The 19,293-nt window shown below is 38.3% G+C and overlaps 1 protein-coding gene across 9 annotated transcripts in view; it reads right to left on the bottom strand.

Moving 5' to 3' along the window:
* The window catches only part of FBXO38 (F-box protein 38), a 52,099-nt gene extending 33,805 nt beyond the window's left edge, over positions 1–18,294 (bottom strand). For 7 of the 9 annotated variants that reach the window (XM_019924674.3, XM_019924677.3, XM_019924678.3 and 4 more), the window contains exons 1-7: positions 18,147–18,293; positions 10,996–11,185; positions 7,205–7,338; positions 4,233–4,396; positions 3,858–4,023; positions 2,435–2,572; positions 1,135–1,272 (exon numbers count right to left, since the gene is read on the bottom strand). In XM_019924674.3, coding sequence (XP_019780233.1) covers positions 1,135–1,272; positions 2,435–2,572; positions 3,858–4,023; positions 4,233–4,396; positions 7,205–7,338; positions 10,996–11,123 — 868 coding nt within the window. In that variant the 5' untranslated portion in view covers positions 11,124–11,185; positions 18,147–18,293. Of the gene's footprint in view, positions 1–1,134; positions 1,273–2,434; positions 2,573–3,857; positions 4,024–4,232; positions 4,397–7,204; positions 7,339–10,995; positions 11,186–17,627; positions 18,071–18,146 lie in introns of those variants that run through there. The other 2 variants (XM_019924671.3, XM_019924672.3) reach the window with 2 other exon arrangements.
* Positions 18,295–19,293: the final 999 nt, after the last annotated feature.

Here is a 19,293-nt window from a genome sequence, read left to right as displayed (position 1 = left end):
AAGAGGTAAATAAACTGACACCAAGCATTCTTTTCCTTTCTGATTTTACCCTGTTAGCTAGAGCCATGGAATAAAAATTACACTGTTGGGCTTCCCTGGCAGCGCAGTGGTTGAGAGTCCACCTGCCGATGCAGGGGACACGGGTTCGTGACCCGGTCTGGGAGGATCCCACATGCCGTGGAGCGGCTGGGCCCGTGGGCCATGGCCACTGAGCCTGTGCCTCCGGAGCCTGTGCTCCGCAACGGGAGAGGCCACAACAGTGAGAGGCCCACGTACCACAAAAAAAAAAAAAAAAAAAAAAAAAAAATTATGCTGTTGATCTTGAGGAAGTCTCCATCCCCTTCACACAATCTAATGAAGTGTATTTGTACCAGACTTGATTAACTGACAAAATGCTAAAAATGTACTTACTCATATTTTAACAGTATTAATGAGAATGTCTATTTGTTACCAATGGTACCAGATAATTTTTCATTTATATTTTGGATATTCACAGTTACATTTTCTGATCCCAACTATTAATTATCTATATAGCTAAACTTCTTGGTCTTTTTGTTGCAGTGAGGAGATAATTAACGTGGAGCACGTTATGCTACATATGATCATTTAAAATATAATTATGGGAGCTAGAAAGTAAAATCTTTTTTTCTTTTAAAAGCCAACATCTGATGGATGGACCTAATATCCAACTGTTAAACATGAAAACATTTTATATACTATAAGTATTAAGCAAATGTTAGATTAACATTACTAATGCCTAAGTTCTTTTGTAGAACTAAGTTGTCTAAGTCAAAAAACCTCTCTTCCCAGCAAAAGGCACTAGGATATCTCTGTTAACATCTCTCAGAAAGAGTCCAAATATAACATGAGTTATTAACTAAGCAATAAGTATTAACAAGCCAGAAAACATGCCTTATCACTCTACTATTTTGAGAAGGTTTAACACTGCATAAAAAGGAAATGAATACTGGCCACACTCATGGTTACTTATTCTTCACTAAATACATCAGACAGAAAATACAATTACTAACAAGCATTTTCTTTTATAAAGACTCAGAAGAGAAGCTAAATAAAAGCTTACTAAATTTTAAACTGATTTTTTAAAATATTTAGTAACTAAAGGAAAATGAATACCTGATCTCCAACTGTCTTCAACTACATGTTGGATAAGACCTCCAAGGAAAGGAACTCGAACCATTTCCAAATGTTCCAAGTTGCGGGCAGAGGCTAAGCCTGTTACTAAAGGGACATATTTCAAGGAGTTTGTGGGTCCTGGAGAAAGACAATTTCAATGGAACAATGTAAATTATAAAGATGATTTTTCAAATCAGCAACTGAAATGAATAACTTATAAATTCTATGTCTGAAAATGACAGCCAAGTGGCTGGCTCTCTGCGATTTATACCTCTCATTGGAAAGAGTATTAGTCTGTTAACCACATACTTATTCAGCATAAGGATTTTTCAGTAACGTTGGAGATTTAGTATTTTTTGTAAATTCCCTGAAGTTTCAATAGTTTTGAGCTCAAAATAAATAAGGGGAAAAGGCAAGTTGAAAATTTGATCCTTCACTCTAACAAACAGCTCAATGACTTAAACATCTCTCTATGTGACCAGTGTTATATTAGGTGTTATGGAAGATTACAAAAGATAGGATCCTATCCATCAAAGAGCTTGCAACTGACGCAAACATAAAACTAACATGAATAATTATAAAAGAGATAAAAAGGCAGAACATATCAGGTACAAAAATAAGATCCGATATACTACATAAAAAAGAAAAAAGAAAGTTTGAAGAACAAAACTTAAAAAATGTATACAAGTGAAGAGGAAGAAGGAAGTGTAAATCGCAGGACAAGGAAACAATAATACGGAAAAACACTCAGGCGAAAGCTGGTATGGCTGTTTGGGAACAGTGAGTAGGCAGGCCTGACAATAAAAGGAGTACCTTAGAAAGGAGTCTGAAATAAGGATATCAAGAGGGGCCCTGGGTATTATGAATTCTGAAGCAGAACAGTTCCCACTTGACACACTAGGGCAACAGAAGTACTGAAGGTTTCAGAACAGAAAAGTAGTATCATAAAAGCAGTGTTTTATGCTTTAAGGTAGATTAGGTCAGACAACTATTTACATGCAGAATGATCAGGAGGCCAGAGACAAAGAAAGTAAAAAAAATTTATTAAAACAATCCTATAAAAAGTGCCTATAAGAAATATGTAGAGACATTTTGACACCTTATTTTTTCTGCTAAGGGTCAAAGAAAAATCATATGTCTACTGTCTTTAAAACAAAAAGTACATTTACCTTCATAAGGTAAGTTACAGACATAAACAGTAATAGCATAATATAATTTCACTTACAAATGTAGCTATGGAGTTTGCTTTAGGACATTTTTAGAATAGTATATGTATAATTCCACAACTATGTACCCTTACCTGCACAGTTCCTCATGACAAAAGTTCGTAAGCTGATGCAAAGAAAATCTTTGAATGGCTGTGGTTTAGTGAGTCTTACCCACTTCATGTAAAGGTGCCTTAGCATTGGGATACAAGGAATTTCAGGAACATTCACCCCTAAAGCATATATACAAAAAAATAAAAAACAAGAAAACCACTAAAAGACTGTATTCTGTGTATAAGTTCAATAGTCTATTTTTCAAGTTAACAATATATCCTTCCTGTATATTTTCATCAGAACAAATTACCTAATTAACACGTAGGAAGATAAGCTTATTTAAAACAGGCTTGTAAAGAACAGTTTAAGAAAACAATAAACAGACTATTATTTCTTTAGAAAAGGCATATGGGAAGATGGGATTTAAAAAGTACTTCTACATTTTATACACACAAGTTTTTCTTGCAACTCTAACTCTTCCAGAGTTACTAGGAATCATACCTGCAGAGGACCATTTCTGGAAGAAAGGGGTTGTAGAGTGGGAGGATAAGTCAGGAGATATGGAAGGAGACAGAGCATGGGTAACTTGAAAATTTTTATGGTACGAAGCAGTTTGAGGAACCTGTCCAAGAGTCTAAACACTGTAGACTAGGGAACAGCCAAGAAGTGACACAATTCTCGGAGAGAAATACAAGGATCCAGGGTGATGGCATTTAAAAAGCAGTAGCTGGCAAAACCAGTTTAATATAACTTTTAACCTTGAGTCAGTAGAAGCCCTGCTAGCAATAGCAACTAGAGAAAGCAAAATTGGGAGTACTTAAATTGTTGGTTCTTTGAAAGCTAAATTCTGCAGAATGCTCCTACTGTAAGGATTACTCCTTAACCTGGTCCACGCAAAAAAACATAGTTGGCTTTAGTACTGAACTATGCATAAACACTGTACTAACTGAGGATTAGTCCAAAGGAAGAAAAGCAGAAGAAGTGACGTACAGATTAGGACTCAAGATGCAAAACTCACAAAGGTACATTTAGCATCTACCATGATGGTGGTCGCTCCGACTAGGGAACCCAAGGGTAGCAAGGGTGAGACAGATCCAGACAAGACAGTTATATTCTATGCCCAATCCACATTTTACCCCAAATCCATTCTATAAACAAAAAAGAAACAAAAAACAAAAACACAAAAACCCCAACAACTTTCAAAACTACCCAAACTGCCTATCAAAACGGGATCAGATTGGTTGTGAAATAGTAGTTCTCTCACCTACCTGTCTGCCGCCAACCCCCCACTCCCTGGGGCCCTTTAATGGGAAATCTAAAATTGTATACAAGTCTCACAAGCATTTCTTTTACCATCATCAATCAGCAAAGCCGTTTCTAAAATCCTCATTGTTTCCTTTCAGTGAATATTCAGTTGTATGGCATTTCAAGGAGTCACAAGCAACCCAAGAAACATGTACTTACCAACTAAATGTAAAGTTTGGATTTTGGCTCCTACAGGAATTTTCAGTTTATTTTCAGGAGGAATTGGAAATGCTCCATTACGATTACGAAACTTCCCCAAAATATGAACATGTGGCATGTATGTCCAAATAGATTCTACCAATTCCAAATGAGAAGTTTCCACACCCTACAGAATAATGCCAAAGCAAACACAAGAAAGGCTTTTAATTTAGCATCTAAAGCTTCTATTTCTGTATCATAAGATGCTAAGCATGCAGTGGAACTTAAAAGTTCGTTGTGGATGAAATTTTCATGTGACTGAACATGTTCTATCATTCTTTTAATTTAATATTTCATCAATTAGTTGATGTCAAATGTTCAACCAGGTGCACTCACCACTAAGTTTGGGCATGCCTGCAAAGCTTCCAGAACTCCTGGAATGCTAAAAGCCTCATGGCCCCGTACCCTTCGCCTCTCAAGGTATCTAGGGTGAAGGCCATATAGCTGTTCAACATCTGGCATCTTCTTCAATAGTGTCAGAAAACTGGAATCTGTGAAGCCTAAGAAGTTCACAAGTATTTAGAGCCAAGTTCATCTTTCTGTTGGTCAAAATTTATAGGCACTTGTAATTTTTATCAAAAGTTAAAACAACAACAAAAAAGATTTCCTTTTTAAATTTTCATAAGGCTAACACTACAGCTGAACAAATGGTTAAACAGAAAATATTTCCCTTAGTAACAGAGGAAATGTGTCAGGAACACCACTTATTCTGAGTTGATACTTTACAGCTGAAACTTTTAATTTACTATTTTCTTTTTTGTTGTTGCTCCTGCTTTTAAGGCACATAAATCTTCAACTAAGAACAACACACTTTTAAACCAGATGACTTGGACCTACTTGACTGATGTGAGAGGACGGACAACCTTTCTGGCCACCACCTTCCTCCCCCAAAGGTACTCTCTGGTCCATAAAACCTCTAGGCTCTATAGAGGTCACAACTAAAAAAATAAGTAAGATAGGATCCCCATCTTCAGGAAGCTCACAGTTCTAACCCAAATCCCATCTCAAACTGCGTTCTCTTAGTTACCCATTTCCCAATAATTACTTTATCCTGTGTTTAACTATCATTCCCAGGACATTTTAGACAACTCATTCTTTTGAAAAAGACGGATGCAAGTTAGCTAAGAGAGCATAAGCAATCCAAACTACAAGGATGCTGAACTGACAGAAAACTATTTATCTGAGAGGCCAGCTGTGCTCCACAGTGGGAAACAACCAGATGGGAGGAGAAAGATACAGGTTACTTCCACAGTACAAGTTGCTGGTGCGGTAAGTAAGGAGATAAGTCTCATACTGATGATACTTCATTATCTTACTTTTTGTTTTTAATAGAGGCCACCAGAAAGCTAACTGTCTACTCACTAATGATAAATAAAAATATTAATTTTCAAGAATAAAAATGAAGTCCCAAACCATTAAGTGTTACTACAGTTTTCAAAAGTTGTTCTGCTTGTACAGGGCTAGTCTAGATGCTATGTTAGCTTCAGATTCACAAAAAAATGAAGAGTAAGAAGGGACCTCAAGAGATTACCTGGTCTCTCTAATTATAATAACAGTTCTTATTATTGTCTTATACAGTAACTCTACTAAACGATTCAATGTGTTAATCATTTTACATATCTACTCTCACAACCCAATGAAAAGGTTTATCACCCTATTTAAAAATGTAAAAAATGAATGTGACCTTTGCCAATGTCCATCCTCTCTTGTTGTACATTACACGTTGCCTCTCTCCACCTTCTTTACAGAGATGGTGTGAGAGTCCAAGGAGATCATATATGTAAACCGAAAAGTGCTATATAAAAACCTTATTTAGCATTATTATATAGAGAATCAGGGTATAAACTCCAGAGACGAGACCAAGGTGGCATTAGCAAAGCAGGGTTAGTAAGACCTTATTCTAGGCCATAGAGACTTTGCTTTGACTCTCTTTTATATTTGTTGCAGTGATGGGAAGTCTTGGGCTCACAGGTATTTATCACAGTCTAAAAGAAGCCAGCAATGTGCAGACAAATTCTTCTCTAATTTGATACGGGGCAGAGATTTTAATTGTAAGATTGCACCACATGGGAGCTCTGCTATCCTATCTCTTTATGTAGTGCATTAACCCCATGTCCATATTTCCTACTGGCCTAACCTCCGTTAAAGAAAATCTAATAAAAGAAATGACAGTCCTTTCCACATTGCCCTGATTTTTTCTTTCCTGCTGTCTCTGCAATATGATGAATGCTTTTCCCTTACGATAGTTTCTTTAAAGTATTTGAAGACAGATGTGCTTTGCTTCCCATCAAGCTGTGTTCTAGCCTCAAGTCTCTGCAATGTTCTGCACAAAAAGATATAGTGATAACTCCGGCCAACTGATAAGAGTTATCAGTTGACTGATGACCCTCTTGAAAGCTTATGCAGCACCCCAAACTGTACAATATCTCAGTATTTCAGAGGCAGTCTGTTCTGTTCCACACAATAGAACAGAAGAAGACAATTATCTCCTCAGCCCTTCACTTCTATTAAGGACCCCTCCCCTTTGCCCAGCACCACAGCTTAATCACATTTTCAAAATATCAGGATCTGAATATTGTTGATGAAAGGTAGTTTAAAAAGATATTCAAAATTGCTAAACAACATTAACTAAAGCAGAATAATTAACAGATTGGTGTTAACTGAAAAGAAGCCTGATTAGCCCTTAATATTATTTCTCCCCTTTGAGGTGTGCTCTGCTTAACTAAAGTTATGAACTGTCTTTTCTGGTGGTCTCCTTACCTGAGGTCCATTTGTTGTGGTTAGGGTACTAACTTTGAGTTCTTCACACGCAAGGCCAATGCATTATTTGAGAAATCTCCAAGACCTAGCACAGGCCTTTTAAAAGTGCTAAAGAAATGAAAGTTCCAGAAGTGCAATTTCTGTGACCTACAACTAGAGCAGCTTTACAAAAATTGATAAATATCTGTTTAACCAGAGGGTGCATGAAAATCTGCATCATGGAAGAAAGGACACTTTGTCAAATGTGATAGACATATACTTAGCTAATCAAAGTCTCAATATGTATTTTCCAATCATATATTTGTGGAATAGAATGATGTAGTTTCTTAAGGAGTAGGAAATGAAAACAGACCACTAAAACAGTAAAGCCTCAGGCAAAACTCATTTCATCAACCTAAACTAACCTAAAAAATTTAGATAAAATCCTGCCTCCCTACCTACAAGGTGCCTAGATTGCCTATCCCAAAGTAACAAGTAGCTTTTCATGGGAACGTTATTAGTAGTTTCCAGTGGGGCTCCACTGTACATTACAGGCTAAATTTACTTACCACTCGGCATGTATTCCCACCATCGCCCTGCACAAAGATCCACTACCCTCACAACTCTCAGATATAGGGTGACTGCTTCCTTTAGCTTCCGGGAAAGACATTCCATACACATGATATCCTGCAGAGGGAGGTACCTTTGTAAGAGAAAGAAACTCATATTTATCAAGTGGGTAAGTACTTCATCTCACTGACAGGTTACTTTTTCCTTCCTCCATTCTCCTGCCCCTCAAATAAAATAAGACTGTAGTAATATTCACCGAGTTTTAAGATTAACATGCATACATACCTTTTTACTAAAAAAAAAAAAAAATCAGCAAATACTCAAGCATCCAAATAAAGTGTGGAGCTCCCTCCACAGAGCATGTGATAAATCCTGCCTTTTTCCTTTTGATTTTAAGGACAAAGAAAATCTCAAAAAAAAAAAAAAAAAAAAGGAAGGATAAAAAAATCTCAGTACATTTCAAGGTATAGTGATAAGGGAATGTACAAAAGATCAGAGAACTGATCAATTTGAACAAATATGTATACTAAGTTTATAGTGTACATTTTCCCCTAGATCTTTTACCTTTTAATCACATACTCTAATAAAAGTATTGCATAAGCATTAAGTGAAAAACACTCATCTGAATTACAATTTCCTTTTTTCCGACCTCCCCTGTTATCTCTTCCTTCATGAAGCTTTTCAACTAACCTCTACTTTTGTTGTTTCCAGTAATACCAATATATATCTCTCTCTCTCAACAGACCTAGGTTAATTAAAAAAAAAAAAAAGGCAAAAGCTACCCTTTATTGAGCTGGTATTGTGTCACAGACACTGTACTACAGTCACTGTTTCACAACTTTTACAAGCTAGGTTCTTTTCCTGTTTGCAACACAGCCCTCCCCCAATCCTTTTTCTTCCCTTCTCTGTTCTGCTGTGTTCCCCACCCCTCTGACTATGAGGTGACTTTGGCCAACGGAAGGCAGGGCAAAGGCTTTCTGCTATTGCTAGTCCCCTAGCTGAATGAATCTTCAGCATCTCTTCCTGTTCCCTTAACCCTACCTACACCTCTCTGAATGATCCCTTCATTAAGTTATCTTCAAATTCCAGCCGAGGGTATCTTGTTTCCTGATACAACTCTCATTGATATAGTAGGTGCTATTGTTACTCCACTTTACAAGTGGTGAAATTGGCTCAGAAAAGTTAACCAGAAAAAAGTCAACAGCTAAATAATTTGAGAGAGGAAGAGCAAGGATGTCAACAGTTGGGTCTATTTCCTAAAAATTAAGCTAATTCTAAAGGAAAGTCCAGGTATACCTGCTGAATATTTCTCTGCTCTATTTTTTTTCTACCTCTGGCCCCTCTGCATTCTCTTTTATAACTATTTAAATAAAGAGAATAAAATAAAGTCAAATTCTCTACCAAAAAAGCATTATTGCCAACTTAATTTACAGTTTCCATAACTTAGATATGAGGATACTTTTCAGAAACTATATAACTATACACTTTATAAACAATGAAAAACTGAATTTGTTTTCTAAATCAAGTTTTGCCACTAAAACTTTTTTCCACAAATCACTGATTTTTATCCAAAGTATTTGCCTGAGTTAATATTACACTCCCTTGAAATACAAACATCAGTAATCTTATGGAGATTATCTTATATTTGCCCTCAGAAAAAGAATGTATTTTTACTCCACAGATACATAGTCAAAAAGCTGGAGTTCAAAAGGCAGATCAAACATATTTTCGAAAAGATGTGTTTAACATGGCAGGTACAGCAAAGATTAAGTTTCTTTTAAGGAAGCCATGGTTTTTCTTGTTTCATGAAAACATGCTAAATGGTTATTACAGGACTACAAAATGAGTCCTCAGATAAAAACTTTAGAAGCCTAAAAATAAATGTTTATTTTTAGAATACCATATTCAAGTACTCAGCTTAGTTCACAGTTCTCCTTACATTCTGCCAATTTGCTGCATGTTTTTTTCATTATAACCAGGGTAACGTCCTTCTATTTGATTCCACTCCTTCTACTGTTATATTCTGTTTGAACCGCAAAATCAAATCCACTCTCAATTTAAAATATGATCAAATTTGTTCATAATATGCCCTACCATTAGTCAACAAACATCTAACACACATCCCTAGAAACAATTTTACCTATGCTTTCCTCTAGTATTTTAATAGCTTCATTGTTTAATTCACTGATACATTTAGAATATAGTTGTCAGATATGAGAGAGAGAACATGCTTTTATTATTTTCTTCAAATGTTTTTCGGTTGTGACATCATCACTGAATAATCCACTCAGCTTTTCCTCACTGATGTGAATACCAAGTTTATCATAAACTAGATCCCCACGTATATTTGAATCTACATATGGAGCCTATATATGGAGTTTGTTTTACCCAACTGTCTGGCTATCTTCTCCCGTACCAAATCTTTAATAATTGTGTATTTTAGAATACATTTGAACATCTAGTAGGGTTAGACTCTTTTTCTGAAAAATTTTGGCTACAGAATTTTTCCTGCCAGATGAACTTTAGTATTATCCTGTTATGTTAAAAAAAGAAGTCTATTAGTTTAATTGGGCCTTCTATTCCCAGATAGAACTGAACAAAAAACTGTGTCACATAATAACAAACTGCAGAAGATAAAGACTAATACAAATTTATACTGGAAAAGAAAAATAAAGTGCCCATAGTTCCCTAAAATAACTCTGCTATCACGATTTTAAAACTTCTTAATCTGCAAATATTCAGTAATTTTTTAAAAATTCAAAACTTTTCTAGGAACTTCAAATATGGAAATCTCCCCTAGGTAAATAATCTAAAATAATGGAAAATTCAGATGCTTAGATAAATTAGTTGCATTATATAAGAGAAAAATTAGAAACAACAGAGACAAAAGAATACAAGAAAAGGTAATTATCATTCATAGTCAGTGGAATAGAAAGCAGTGACTAAAATGATAATTATGAAGACCATGCAGCAATATGAAAAAAGGCAAACACAATATAACCATTAACACTTACCAAGTGTTTATGCCATGCAGTGTATTGAGTGCTTTAAAAGCATTATCTCATTGAATCCTTATAATAACATCTTTATATCTATCACTGGTCCAGAGATAGTAAATGAGAGACTCAGGATCAAACTCTGGTCTCTCATTCCAGAGACAAAGTATATTAGGATGCGTTTATTTGAGTGGATAATGAAAGAAGAGAGCAGGAGAAACTATAATGAAAGGGTTTCATTGGTTGTTTTTATATATATATATATATATATATATATATATATATATATATATATATAGTTTTAAAAAAGGATTTTGAAAAAAATTTACCTCAAAACAACTTTAATGTGTGCACTGCATATACCAATGATGGGTATTATTTCACAAAACTTTTTTCATTTCCTTTCGTTTATGTGCACACAGAGCAAAAGTGTTTCTCACTGTGGACTGTAATCCAAAAGTCAGAAACACTGCCTTATATCATACACACAAGGTACTGTAATAATAAAAGTCAACAAATCTATCAGTCAGTAAGAATTCCAAGAAGCCTGGAATGTTAACACAGTCTAGATAATGGCTGCCCAATAAAACTTTCTCCAATAAAGGAAATATTCTCTATCTTCACTGTCTGTACTGTCCTATACTGTAGCCACTAGCCATACTGGATCTTTAATTTAATTTAATTTAAATGCCACATGTGGCTAGTGACTACCACATTGGACAGCATAGCTCTAGCATTTGCTCCTACATACTATACATTCCATGTAGGTTAAAATCAACCAAACAAAATCTTACCTAAAAATATGGCAAAGCACTTCATGTGAAAGTTGATTCATATAGTCCTTTGTTTCATCTGATATTGTCTCTTCAGGAATATCATTGTTCATGAGACACGTTTTAACACTTTTCTTTCGTGGGCCCATTGCTGCGTTATCTCCAGTATCAAAGAGCAAATCTCTCCTTTTGGTTACTTGAGTTCAAAGACCTGAAAGCAAGCAGTGATTAGAATAGACTAGAACACACGAAACCCAGATGCAGAAATTATCTTGGTAAAACAATGTTTATTTTAGAATACAGACACACAAAGGTAGTGCTATTACAATGGTACAGACTACATTCAAATTAATAAAAATACTACACGAAAAGGCACAGAACATCTTTTTTCTGAACAGCAGTAGAGATAAAAATGCATTACTTAGAATGAGCAAAAATCCAAGGAATCAGGAGTCCTGGATTCTATTCGTACTCTGTTGCTTCCTAGCTAATTCACTCAATTTCTCCAAGCATCAAATTCCTCATATGTAAGATAAGATTAAACTAGACAAACAAAACCCTTTCCAACTCCAGGCGCTTGTGATTCTAGGACTGCCCCAACACAGCAGAAAGGAGAAGACTCTTGGATTCTAGTCCTGGATCTGCCACAAACTACTTCTATGAACTTGAATCACCTTTTAAATTCTTCCTTCTCCCACCTATAAAGTGAGGGGATCAGATTTCACTGGTGGGTCACATATCCCTTTACGAATTTGATAAAAAAAAAAAAAACTATTAACCTTCTCCACAAAAAGCAATAACCAAAAAAACTACTTAATTTTACATGCAATTTCAGAGGAAGAATCAAACAACCCTTCTCCCTCACCCTCTCCCATAAGTATTAAGGAGCAGAGGTTAATTCACTTATGTATCAGATGTATGTTTTGTTTGTTTTTAAAATAAGCTTTAGTGAGGAAGGAAGAAGAGAAAGGAAGAGGAACGGAGTGGGGGAAATAACATAGAAGTCAGATGAGCGAACTTCTGCCCAGAGGTTTGTTTTATTTTGCAGATCAGGTTAAGAGGGAACTATGTGAAAACAGTGTCCTTTAAACAGCATTATCAATTATCTCTGGTAAAATTCGGAAAACTTATCTGGATTCAAAGTGAGAGAACTGTAGAGTTCAGAGCTTAATCATGCTACAGTGATGCAAATAACTGCTGTCGCAAATCTGTCAATCTCTGGATTAAAGTGTTTGCTCCCTTTTATGCACCAATGCTTTTTCTTTATTATAATCTGTTACTATCAAAAGTTTCTAAAGTGGACCCCATGCTTCCATTTTCTTACAGAGTTGCAATAAAAGTGTAATCTTTTCTTGATGACCTGAGGTTATCATTTGAATACACATTATATTCTGCAATATAGTCTCAAGGACTCCTGAACTATATGGAGTTTCTGAGGTTCCTTTGCTTCAGCAGCATATGGGAGCAAACTACAAGGCTAAGTGAATTCTTTTATTTCTTGTGTGTGTGTGTGTGTGTGTGTGTGTGTTTTCTGGTCTCTTCTCCCCTCACTGAAAGGTTATGCACTGTGACTTCTGACAGGTGTCAGCATGCTTGCTTCTCCCTGCACTCCACCCAAACACACACACACCTCTAATTTGCTGCTTCTAATCAGCTATGGCCTGGGAAACCAAAGAAATAAGTTTTTAGAATTGTGTATGGATTAATATCAACAGGCAGTTAGTAGTATGGACTTAAGGAATTCTGCAAAGAGTAGGTACATGAGCTACATGTACATGAGTTCACTGAATTTGTTTTTAAAGAAATTTAATACACATGATCAAACAGAAACCAAATCAGCCTACAAGAAATCCTAGTTTGCAGAGGATAAAATCTTTCCAACCTGACCAAGCCACCTTTCCAATCTCATCTTTCACTTCTTATCACTTGCTCACTCCAGCCACACCAGTATCCCAGTTCATCCATTTGTTTAACATTCATCTTTTATTCCTAGTAAGCTATTAAATCTAATGTCCTTCCCTTCCTTCTTTTTTTTGGCCTGGAAAACCACTATTCTGCCTTCAAAATCTAGTTAAACGTTAAGTCCTCTGAAAAAACGTCTCCTACTAAACTCCTCTTCTGAGCTCCCTGTGAGACTTAACTAACATTAGCTTCTCCCATAGCAACTTGGATAGTATTATATTGATCATGTCTCTGCCAGGAAAAGGAAGAGAATCTCAATCTCCTGCCACTGGGTGATAACAAATCACACGTCTGATGTGTGAATATCCATCAGTCTTTCCATTATTCCATATGTGCCCAGTAGCTGCAAGGCTGCTAAGAACCATTTCACGCTCCTATTTTTGCCACCACAGCACTCAGTGATCTCAGAAACAAGCCTGTAACCCTGGCAAAAATGCAATCATACTTTACTCCAATAGGAACACATAACAATTAGCTACACTGAGGCATTCAAATACGCTGACAAGGCTATAAACCAGTACAGACCAATCCAACCATGGATTAATTCTCCAGCTATGTTATTTAGCACATGCTTCACCTTTTACACCCTCACCTTTGACAACTCTAACCGTTCATGGATACCACGTTCTTGATTTCATCCTCTAAGTGAAAATCCTTCTTGGCCCTTCCCCCTTCTTTTCCTTCAGCAAATCCACACCACTTAATAATTTCCACCCTCATCTTATGACTCCACCTTTTATTGCTCCTTATTTTGCAATACTGTGGTTTTGTGTGAATCAGATTTAGTAGCTCCAGTGCACAACATACACTTGAAATTTTAAACCAATAGACTGCACCTTAAATATCACTGAGTTTATATAAAGTTCCCTTGTTTAGAACTTACAAAAATATTTACTCACAGATATGACATTATACAACATTATAGAGAGGTTAGGTTAAGTCTCCAGCAAGCCCACAAAGATCCATTTAACCTACTATGCATTAACACTACTACCAAAGGGCCTAAATTAAGAGGACTACAACAAAAATTTAGGTGAAATTGTAACATAGTTCCCATATCACATCTAGAACTGAAAACTTGATCACAGAGCTATTTATTTGGCAGCAGGTGGAGTAGTGACTCCCCTGCTACAAGGCTTCGGTGGGAAAGGGACTTGTGGAGATGAACGTTGGGGTAAAGGATAAGACCGCCATCTTCCATCTAGGGGCTTTAACAGTTCAGGACCCATAGCTGGAGGAAATTCCTCAGTCCTCTCCAGTCCAAGTAGGTGCCCCTGGCAATATTAAGGAGATAAAAGGCTCATTCAAGGACTCAATTATTTGCCCTCACCACCATTCAAACTCTACTTAAAAAAACAAACAACAACAAAAAAACCCCACACAACTGTTTCAACTAAAGCTGGCTTCATCATCACTTAAGTGAAATACATGACTGGACTAGGCTGAGAGCATTTCATCCCAGGCACTGAGTACAGAGGCCTGGTATCCCTGTTTGAAAAGAAAACACCATGAAAGACGGAGACCTAGTGATGACAGAGTCTCTCTTATACGTGCATGTTCTCTCCCAATTGCTTGTCTTTTAGTGGGATGAGGGATAAAAGCAGGTGAGAATAGAAAACTGCCATGACTGGTCTTCTGTGTCTTGGTTTCTTCCTACCCCTATCTCCAAAATATCACCACTCACCACTTGAGAAACTCAATAAGGTAGAGAAGGTCCAAAGCAGCAGCAAGTAGAGGAAAAGAGGGAATTCCAGTTATCAACAGTAGATAAAGATGACACATAGGAACGGGCCTAGCAGAGGAGTTATGGAGGGTAAGGGAGAGGTGAGTATAAATAACAAGTGGGTATAAATATGCAGAGACTACATTTTGCAGCACTAGGTGTCATTTTTTAGGGTCAGCAAGTTCTGGAGGCTGAGATTCTAAACCTCAAAGAAATATCATTTTGAATCCCAGAAAGTTAAAAGGTGAAGAGTCCTTCACAGACTTAAAGGGTCACACAGTTCTTAATTTTTTGTGGGTCACAAACCCATCTGAGACTATATGAAAGCTGTACATCCCCCCAAGACAAAAACAAAACACACCCAGACTCATATATAATTTCAGGGGCTTCACAGAGACATGGAAGCTCATCCAGAGGACCCTATCCAAGGCTGGTCCCTCAATTTTTAGATGGACAAACAGAACCACAGGGTATAAGTCACTTGCCAAGGGCTTATATTAAGTGTCAGAGTTCAGGCTGGGATTCAGATTTCTCAGCCTACACTATACAACCTGTCATCAAGTCAATCCTTTGCAGCTCGGCTGGCTGCCTACATTCCAGAGCTATGCCCCAGTGCTTGGAGATGCACTTCTCGATGCTCTGATAGAACTGCTGCTGACCACACCCTCCTTCACAAATTAGAGCTTGTGGTCCATCTAATTTGGCTCACACACAGTAGCCTACAGCAGCCCTGGGTCTCCTACAGTCATCCTGTGGCTGGCTGTTTAGCAGACCTTAGCCACAGGAAGCATCACTTTTGTCCTAGTGGCCCAAGTATGTTCTAAGTAGTAAGCCTGAATTGTTTCTGAGCATTCTTTAAACTTGAGAAACCCAACAAGGTAAGGAAGGTCCTTCTCATTAACACATAGGTGTGCTCCTCTCCTTGCAACCTGCCGGTTCAAATCTCCTCCTATCCCAAACTAGACTACACTATCCTCTACTAAGTTAATTCATTCTGGTTGCTCCCAGATTTATCCCTATCTTTTAAACCTTAACCCTCCAGGCTACTTCAACCTCTTGTTGAGGAGCACCAACATTTCCTTGCTTGCAAAAATCATTTTCCTTTTTATTCTCTACTTTCATTATAGAGGTTTTAACATGTATTGTACACAATTCTGACAATCGTTGATACCTATAAAAGTCCTATATAAACCTACTCTTTTAGTCCCTACGCACAACTTAGAAATCTTCTTACACCTGTTCCATCTTGTCAACATCCTCTTTCATCCCTGTCTTATTCTTCTAATTACTCTCTTACTCAGATCACACTGGACCCTCCAAGGTACGTGTTTGTCTCTTACTAACATACTTTATAGGGCAGCGATAAACCGACTTACCTTACAACTAATGAGAAAACTTAGGGACCTCTTCTTTTATGAAACTTTCACAATGCTGAATCAATTTCCCCATTCTGTATCTAATTAATAGCAATTTTTTAAAAAGGAGTTTCTCCAGAGAATTGTTATTTTCTATCTATTCATCAGTCCATCCAACCAACCACTCACTCGACTACTTTTTTATTGCCTATTAGGTGCTAGGTGGTGACAAAGTCTTTCCTCCCATGAAGCTTACAGTCTCACAGTAGAGACAGATTCTACCAACAGTTTCTGACAACTCAGCCACTTCAATTACTATAACTTAAATTCCCCTTCATTAACCTCACCAAAAATATCTCTCTCCCATTTAAAACTTCCCAATGTCTTCAATCATCCTATCTGGTCAAGGGCTCCCCTGCCCTTCAGGTTTCTAACACCCTTCTTCAGTTTCTATTGGCTTCAGCTTGCTCATATCAATGTAATATTGCATGTCAATTTGACACCATTCCTCATCATAGATCTTCTATGTCTACTTCCTAGAACAGTCTCTCTTGCCTAAAGAAATGCCGCACCACATCCACCAAGCTGGTCAGATAAAAAACAAATAAGAAAACAGAATTATAGTACTGAAAATGTCCAGGAGTCATCCAGTCCAATCTTTCATTTTCCAAGATAAGGAAAGTAAGAACCAGAGAGGTAAGCTGCCTTGCCCAAAGTCACAAACCCAGAAAGTATCAATACCAGTGCTGAAACAAGGATCCATGTCTTTAACTCTAGTTCAAGTTCAATTTTATTTCACTATGTCACTTTTCCTTACTGTAATCTAGCTTTTCCTTCTTCTCCCATTGTGTATCTTTTTTTAACTAAAGTGTGTACTTCCAGGCACACAGTCATTTAAACAAACACACAAGTCTATATTCTTTACCCAAAGAGGACATAAGAATCACAGCATCACAAATTTTAAAGAGAAAGAACCTTAGTGATAACCTAGACCAGTAATTGTCAAAAAAAGTTAAAAATTACAAGCACAGATTTTTCAATCTATATGGCTACATAATATGTACTCTCCACACCTCACCTCTTCCCTCCCCCAGAAAATCATGGCTTTATGGAGCCATTATTTTATTCTTCATTCGTGCAGACTATGGGAAAGGGGATTAAGAACCTGTGACCTAATCTAACTTATTCGTTTGTCAGATGAGAAATCTCCAGTCCAGAAATAGGAAGGTAATCCAGCAATTTAATAGCAGTTTTAAGATAAAAAACAAAGGTTTCCTATGTTTCACATTTGCGTGTTTTACACTGCTGGTATAGGTTTCTAAAACAAAGTCTTCAGGACAGAGCTTTCCACTACACAGGAAACACAGGAACCTTACGAAGTGCCAGTTGCCCTTGGCCGATTTGGCGTCTGGAAAGAAACATGGTAGACACCTCTGATAAGTCATCCTGGCTACACAAAATGCAGGGAAGAGATGCTTTTCTGGCCTGTCTCTAAGGTAAGATTCCTTGAAAGGGAGTTGAGAACCTGATTTTAGAGCTAGGAGGGGGATCAGAAGCATCCAACACCTTCGTTTTACAGATACGTAAACCGTGGCACAGAGAGGGTAACGGACCTGGGCAAGGTCAGAGAGTGAGTCGGTGGACGAGGTAAGTCTAGAACTCCGGGCTCCCGATCCCTTAGCTGGCCGCCTCTCAAAGATGTATTCACTGCGTCCTGCTCAGAACATCTCCTCAGTAAGCTGACTACAGTCCTTAACACACGGGCTTAAACACTGACTTAACGTTAAAATCGTGGAACTTCTGACGCCCAGAGTGGGATGGGGTCCCAGAAGTTGGCCAGGCCAAAAGTCCCCATTTTGTTGAGAAAATCAAGACTCAGGGAGGGTTCTGTATCCTGGGATCTTGGACCAGATTCAGGCAAGGTGGCAAACCCTGTCACCAGGGCCTAGAAGGCCAAGAACCACAAACCCAATCCCGGCTCTTCGGGGAGCTCTAGGCCCGAAAGGGGCCGAAGACATAGAGCCCGAGCGGTCGGGGGCCGCAGAGCCCCATCCAGCCGCCTCCACCCGCCGCACGCACCCCGGGCTCTGCAGTCCGCCGCCCGCCCCCGGCCCACCCGGCCGCCGCCTCACCTACGCCAGCCCTCCGTTTGTTGTAGTGGTGGAGGGAGGGAGAAACGCAACATACACTTCCCGCGGCCCCCACCGCCGGGGCGCTTCCGCTTCCGCCGCCCCTCGGGCACTTCCGGAGTGTTGGTATCCCGGGCTGGGCCCGCTCCCCATGCTCATGCTGGGTGTGGGGCGCGGGTGTCCAGGCCCGGCAGCCATGTTAAGCGTGGCGTTTCGGAGCGCGCTGGGGGCGCGTCCTTCATTCACGTGACAGCGGCGCCACGCCCAAAGCGTCTAGCGTCGGACGCCGGATAAATGCTCGTGGTTCTGCGGTTTGTTTTTTGTTGGCTTTGGGTGAGCTTTCGGTTTTCGCGTTTCTCTTTTGTAAAGTAGCGAGCTAGGTTCCAGTAGCGATATTTCCAGAATTCGTTCACCTGAAAACAGAAAATCTTTTTTTTGGGGGGGGGGGGCAGTTAAAGATGTCAATGTTAAATAAGCCCTTCCCTACTTTTGTGGCATTGTCCCTACACGTAATTTACAATATTTTATAGTTTCTAAAGGGTTTTCACGTCATTGTCTCATTGAAAACTCCCTGACACCGTGACGTATGGGCAGGAGTCAGTTTAACCCGTTTTTTGTTTTTTCCTTATAAAACTTATCTTCAGAGAGGATATGGACTGAAAAAAAATGCACAACCTGGAAGTTGAGAATTATGTTTTATTCAGCGCACTTGCTGAGGACTTGAGCCCGGGAGACAGCCTCTCAGATATCTCCGACGGACTGTTCTGAAGAGGTAAGGGAGGAACCAAGATATGTAGGAGATTTTGCAAAAGAAAACAAAACGCAAAACAAAAACAGGTAGTTGAACATGAAAATATTACTGCTGATTAAAGAAAAAACAGACATGTCAAATTAGTGACTTTAGCTCTTTTTTATGTATGAGAAGATGTGAGAATCTGGGCTTATTGAAATCATTCCTTTGATATGTACCGTAAGCGTCTAGGGTCTGTAATCCTGTTTTTCTCCATCCTGACTCCCCGTAGGGTGCACCTTCAGGGACAGCTGCAGTGATTGATGGCTTGACGGCCACACCATTCTTTGCTAACTGAAATGGCAGGCAGCATTCGATGTCTACATAGGTAATTTCTCAGTGTCACACAGCTAGACAGAA

Source organism: Tursiops truncatus, chromosome 3, assembly GCF_011762595.2.
Source record: "Tursiops truncatus isolate mTurTru1 chromosome 3, mTurTru1.mat.Y, whole genome shotgun sequence".
NCBI classification, from domain to species: domain Eukaryota; kingdom Metazoa; phylum Chordata; class Mammalia; order Artiodactyla; family Delphinidae; genus Tursiops; species Tursiops truncatus.
This window is presented reverse-complemented; position numbering and strand designations above follow the sequence as displayed.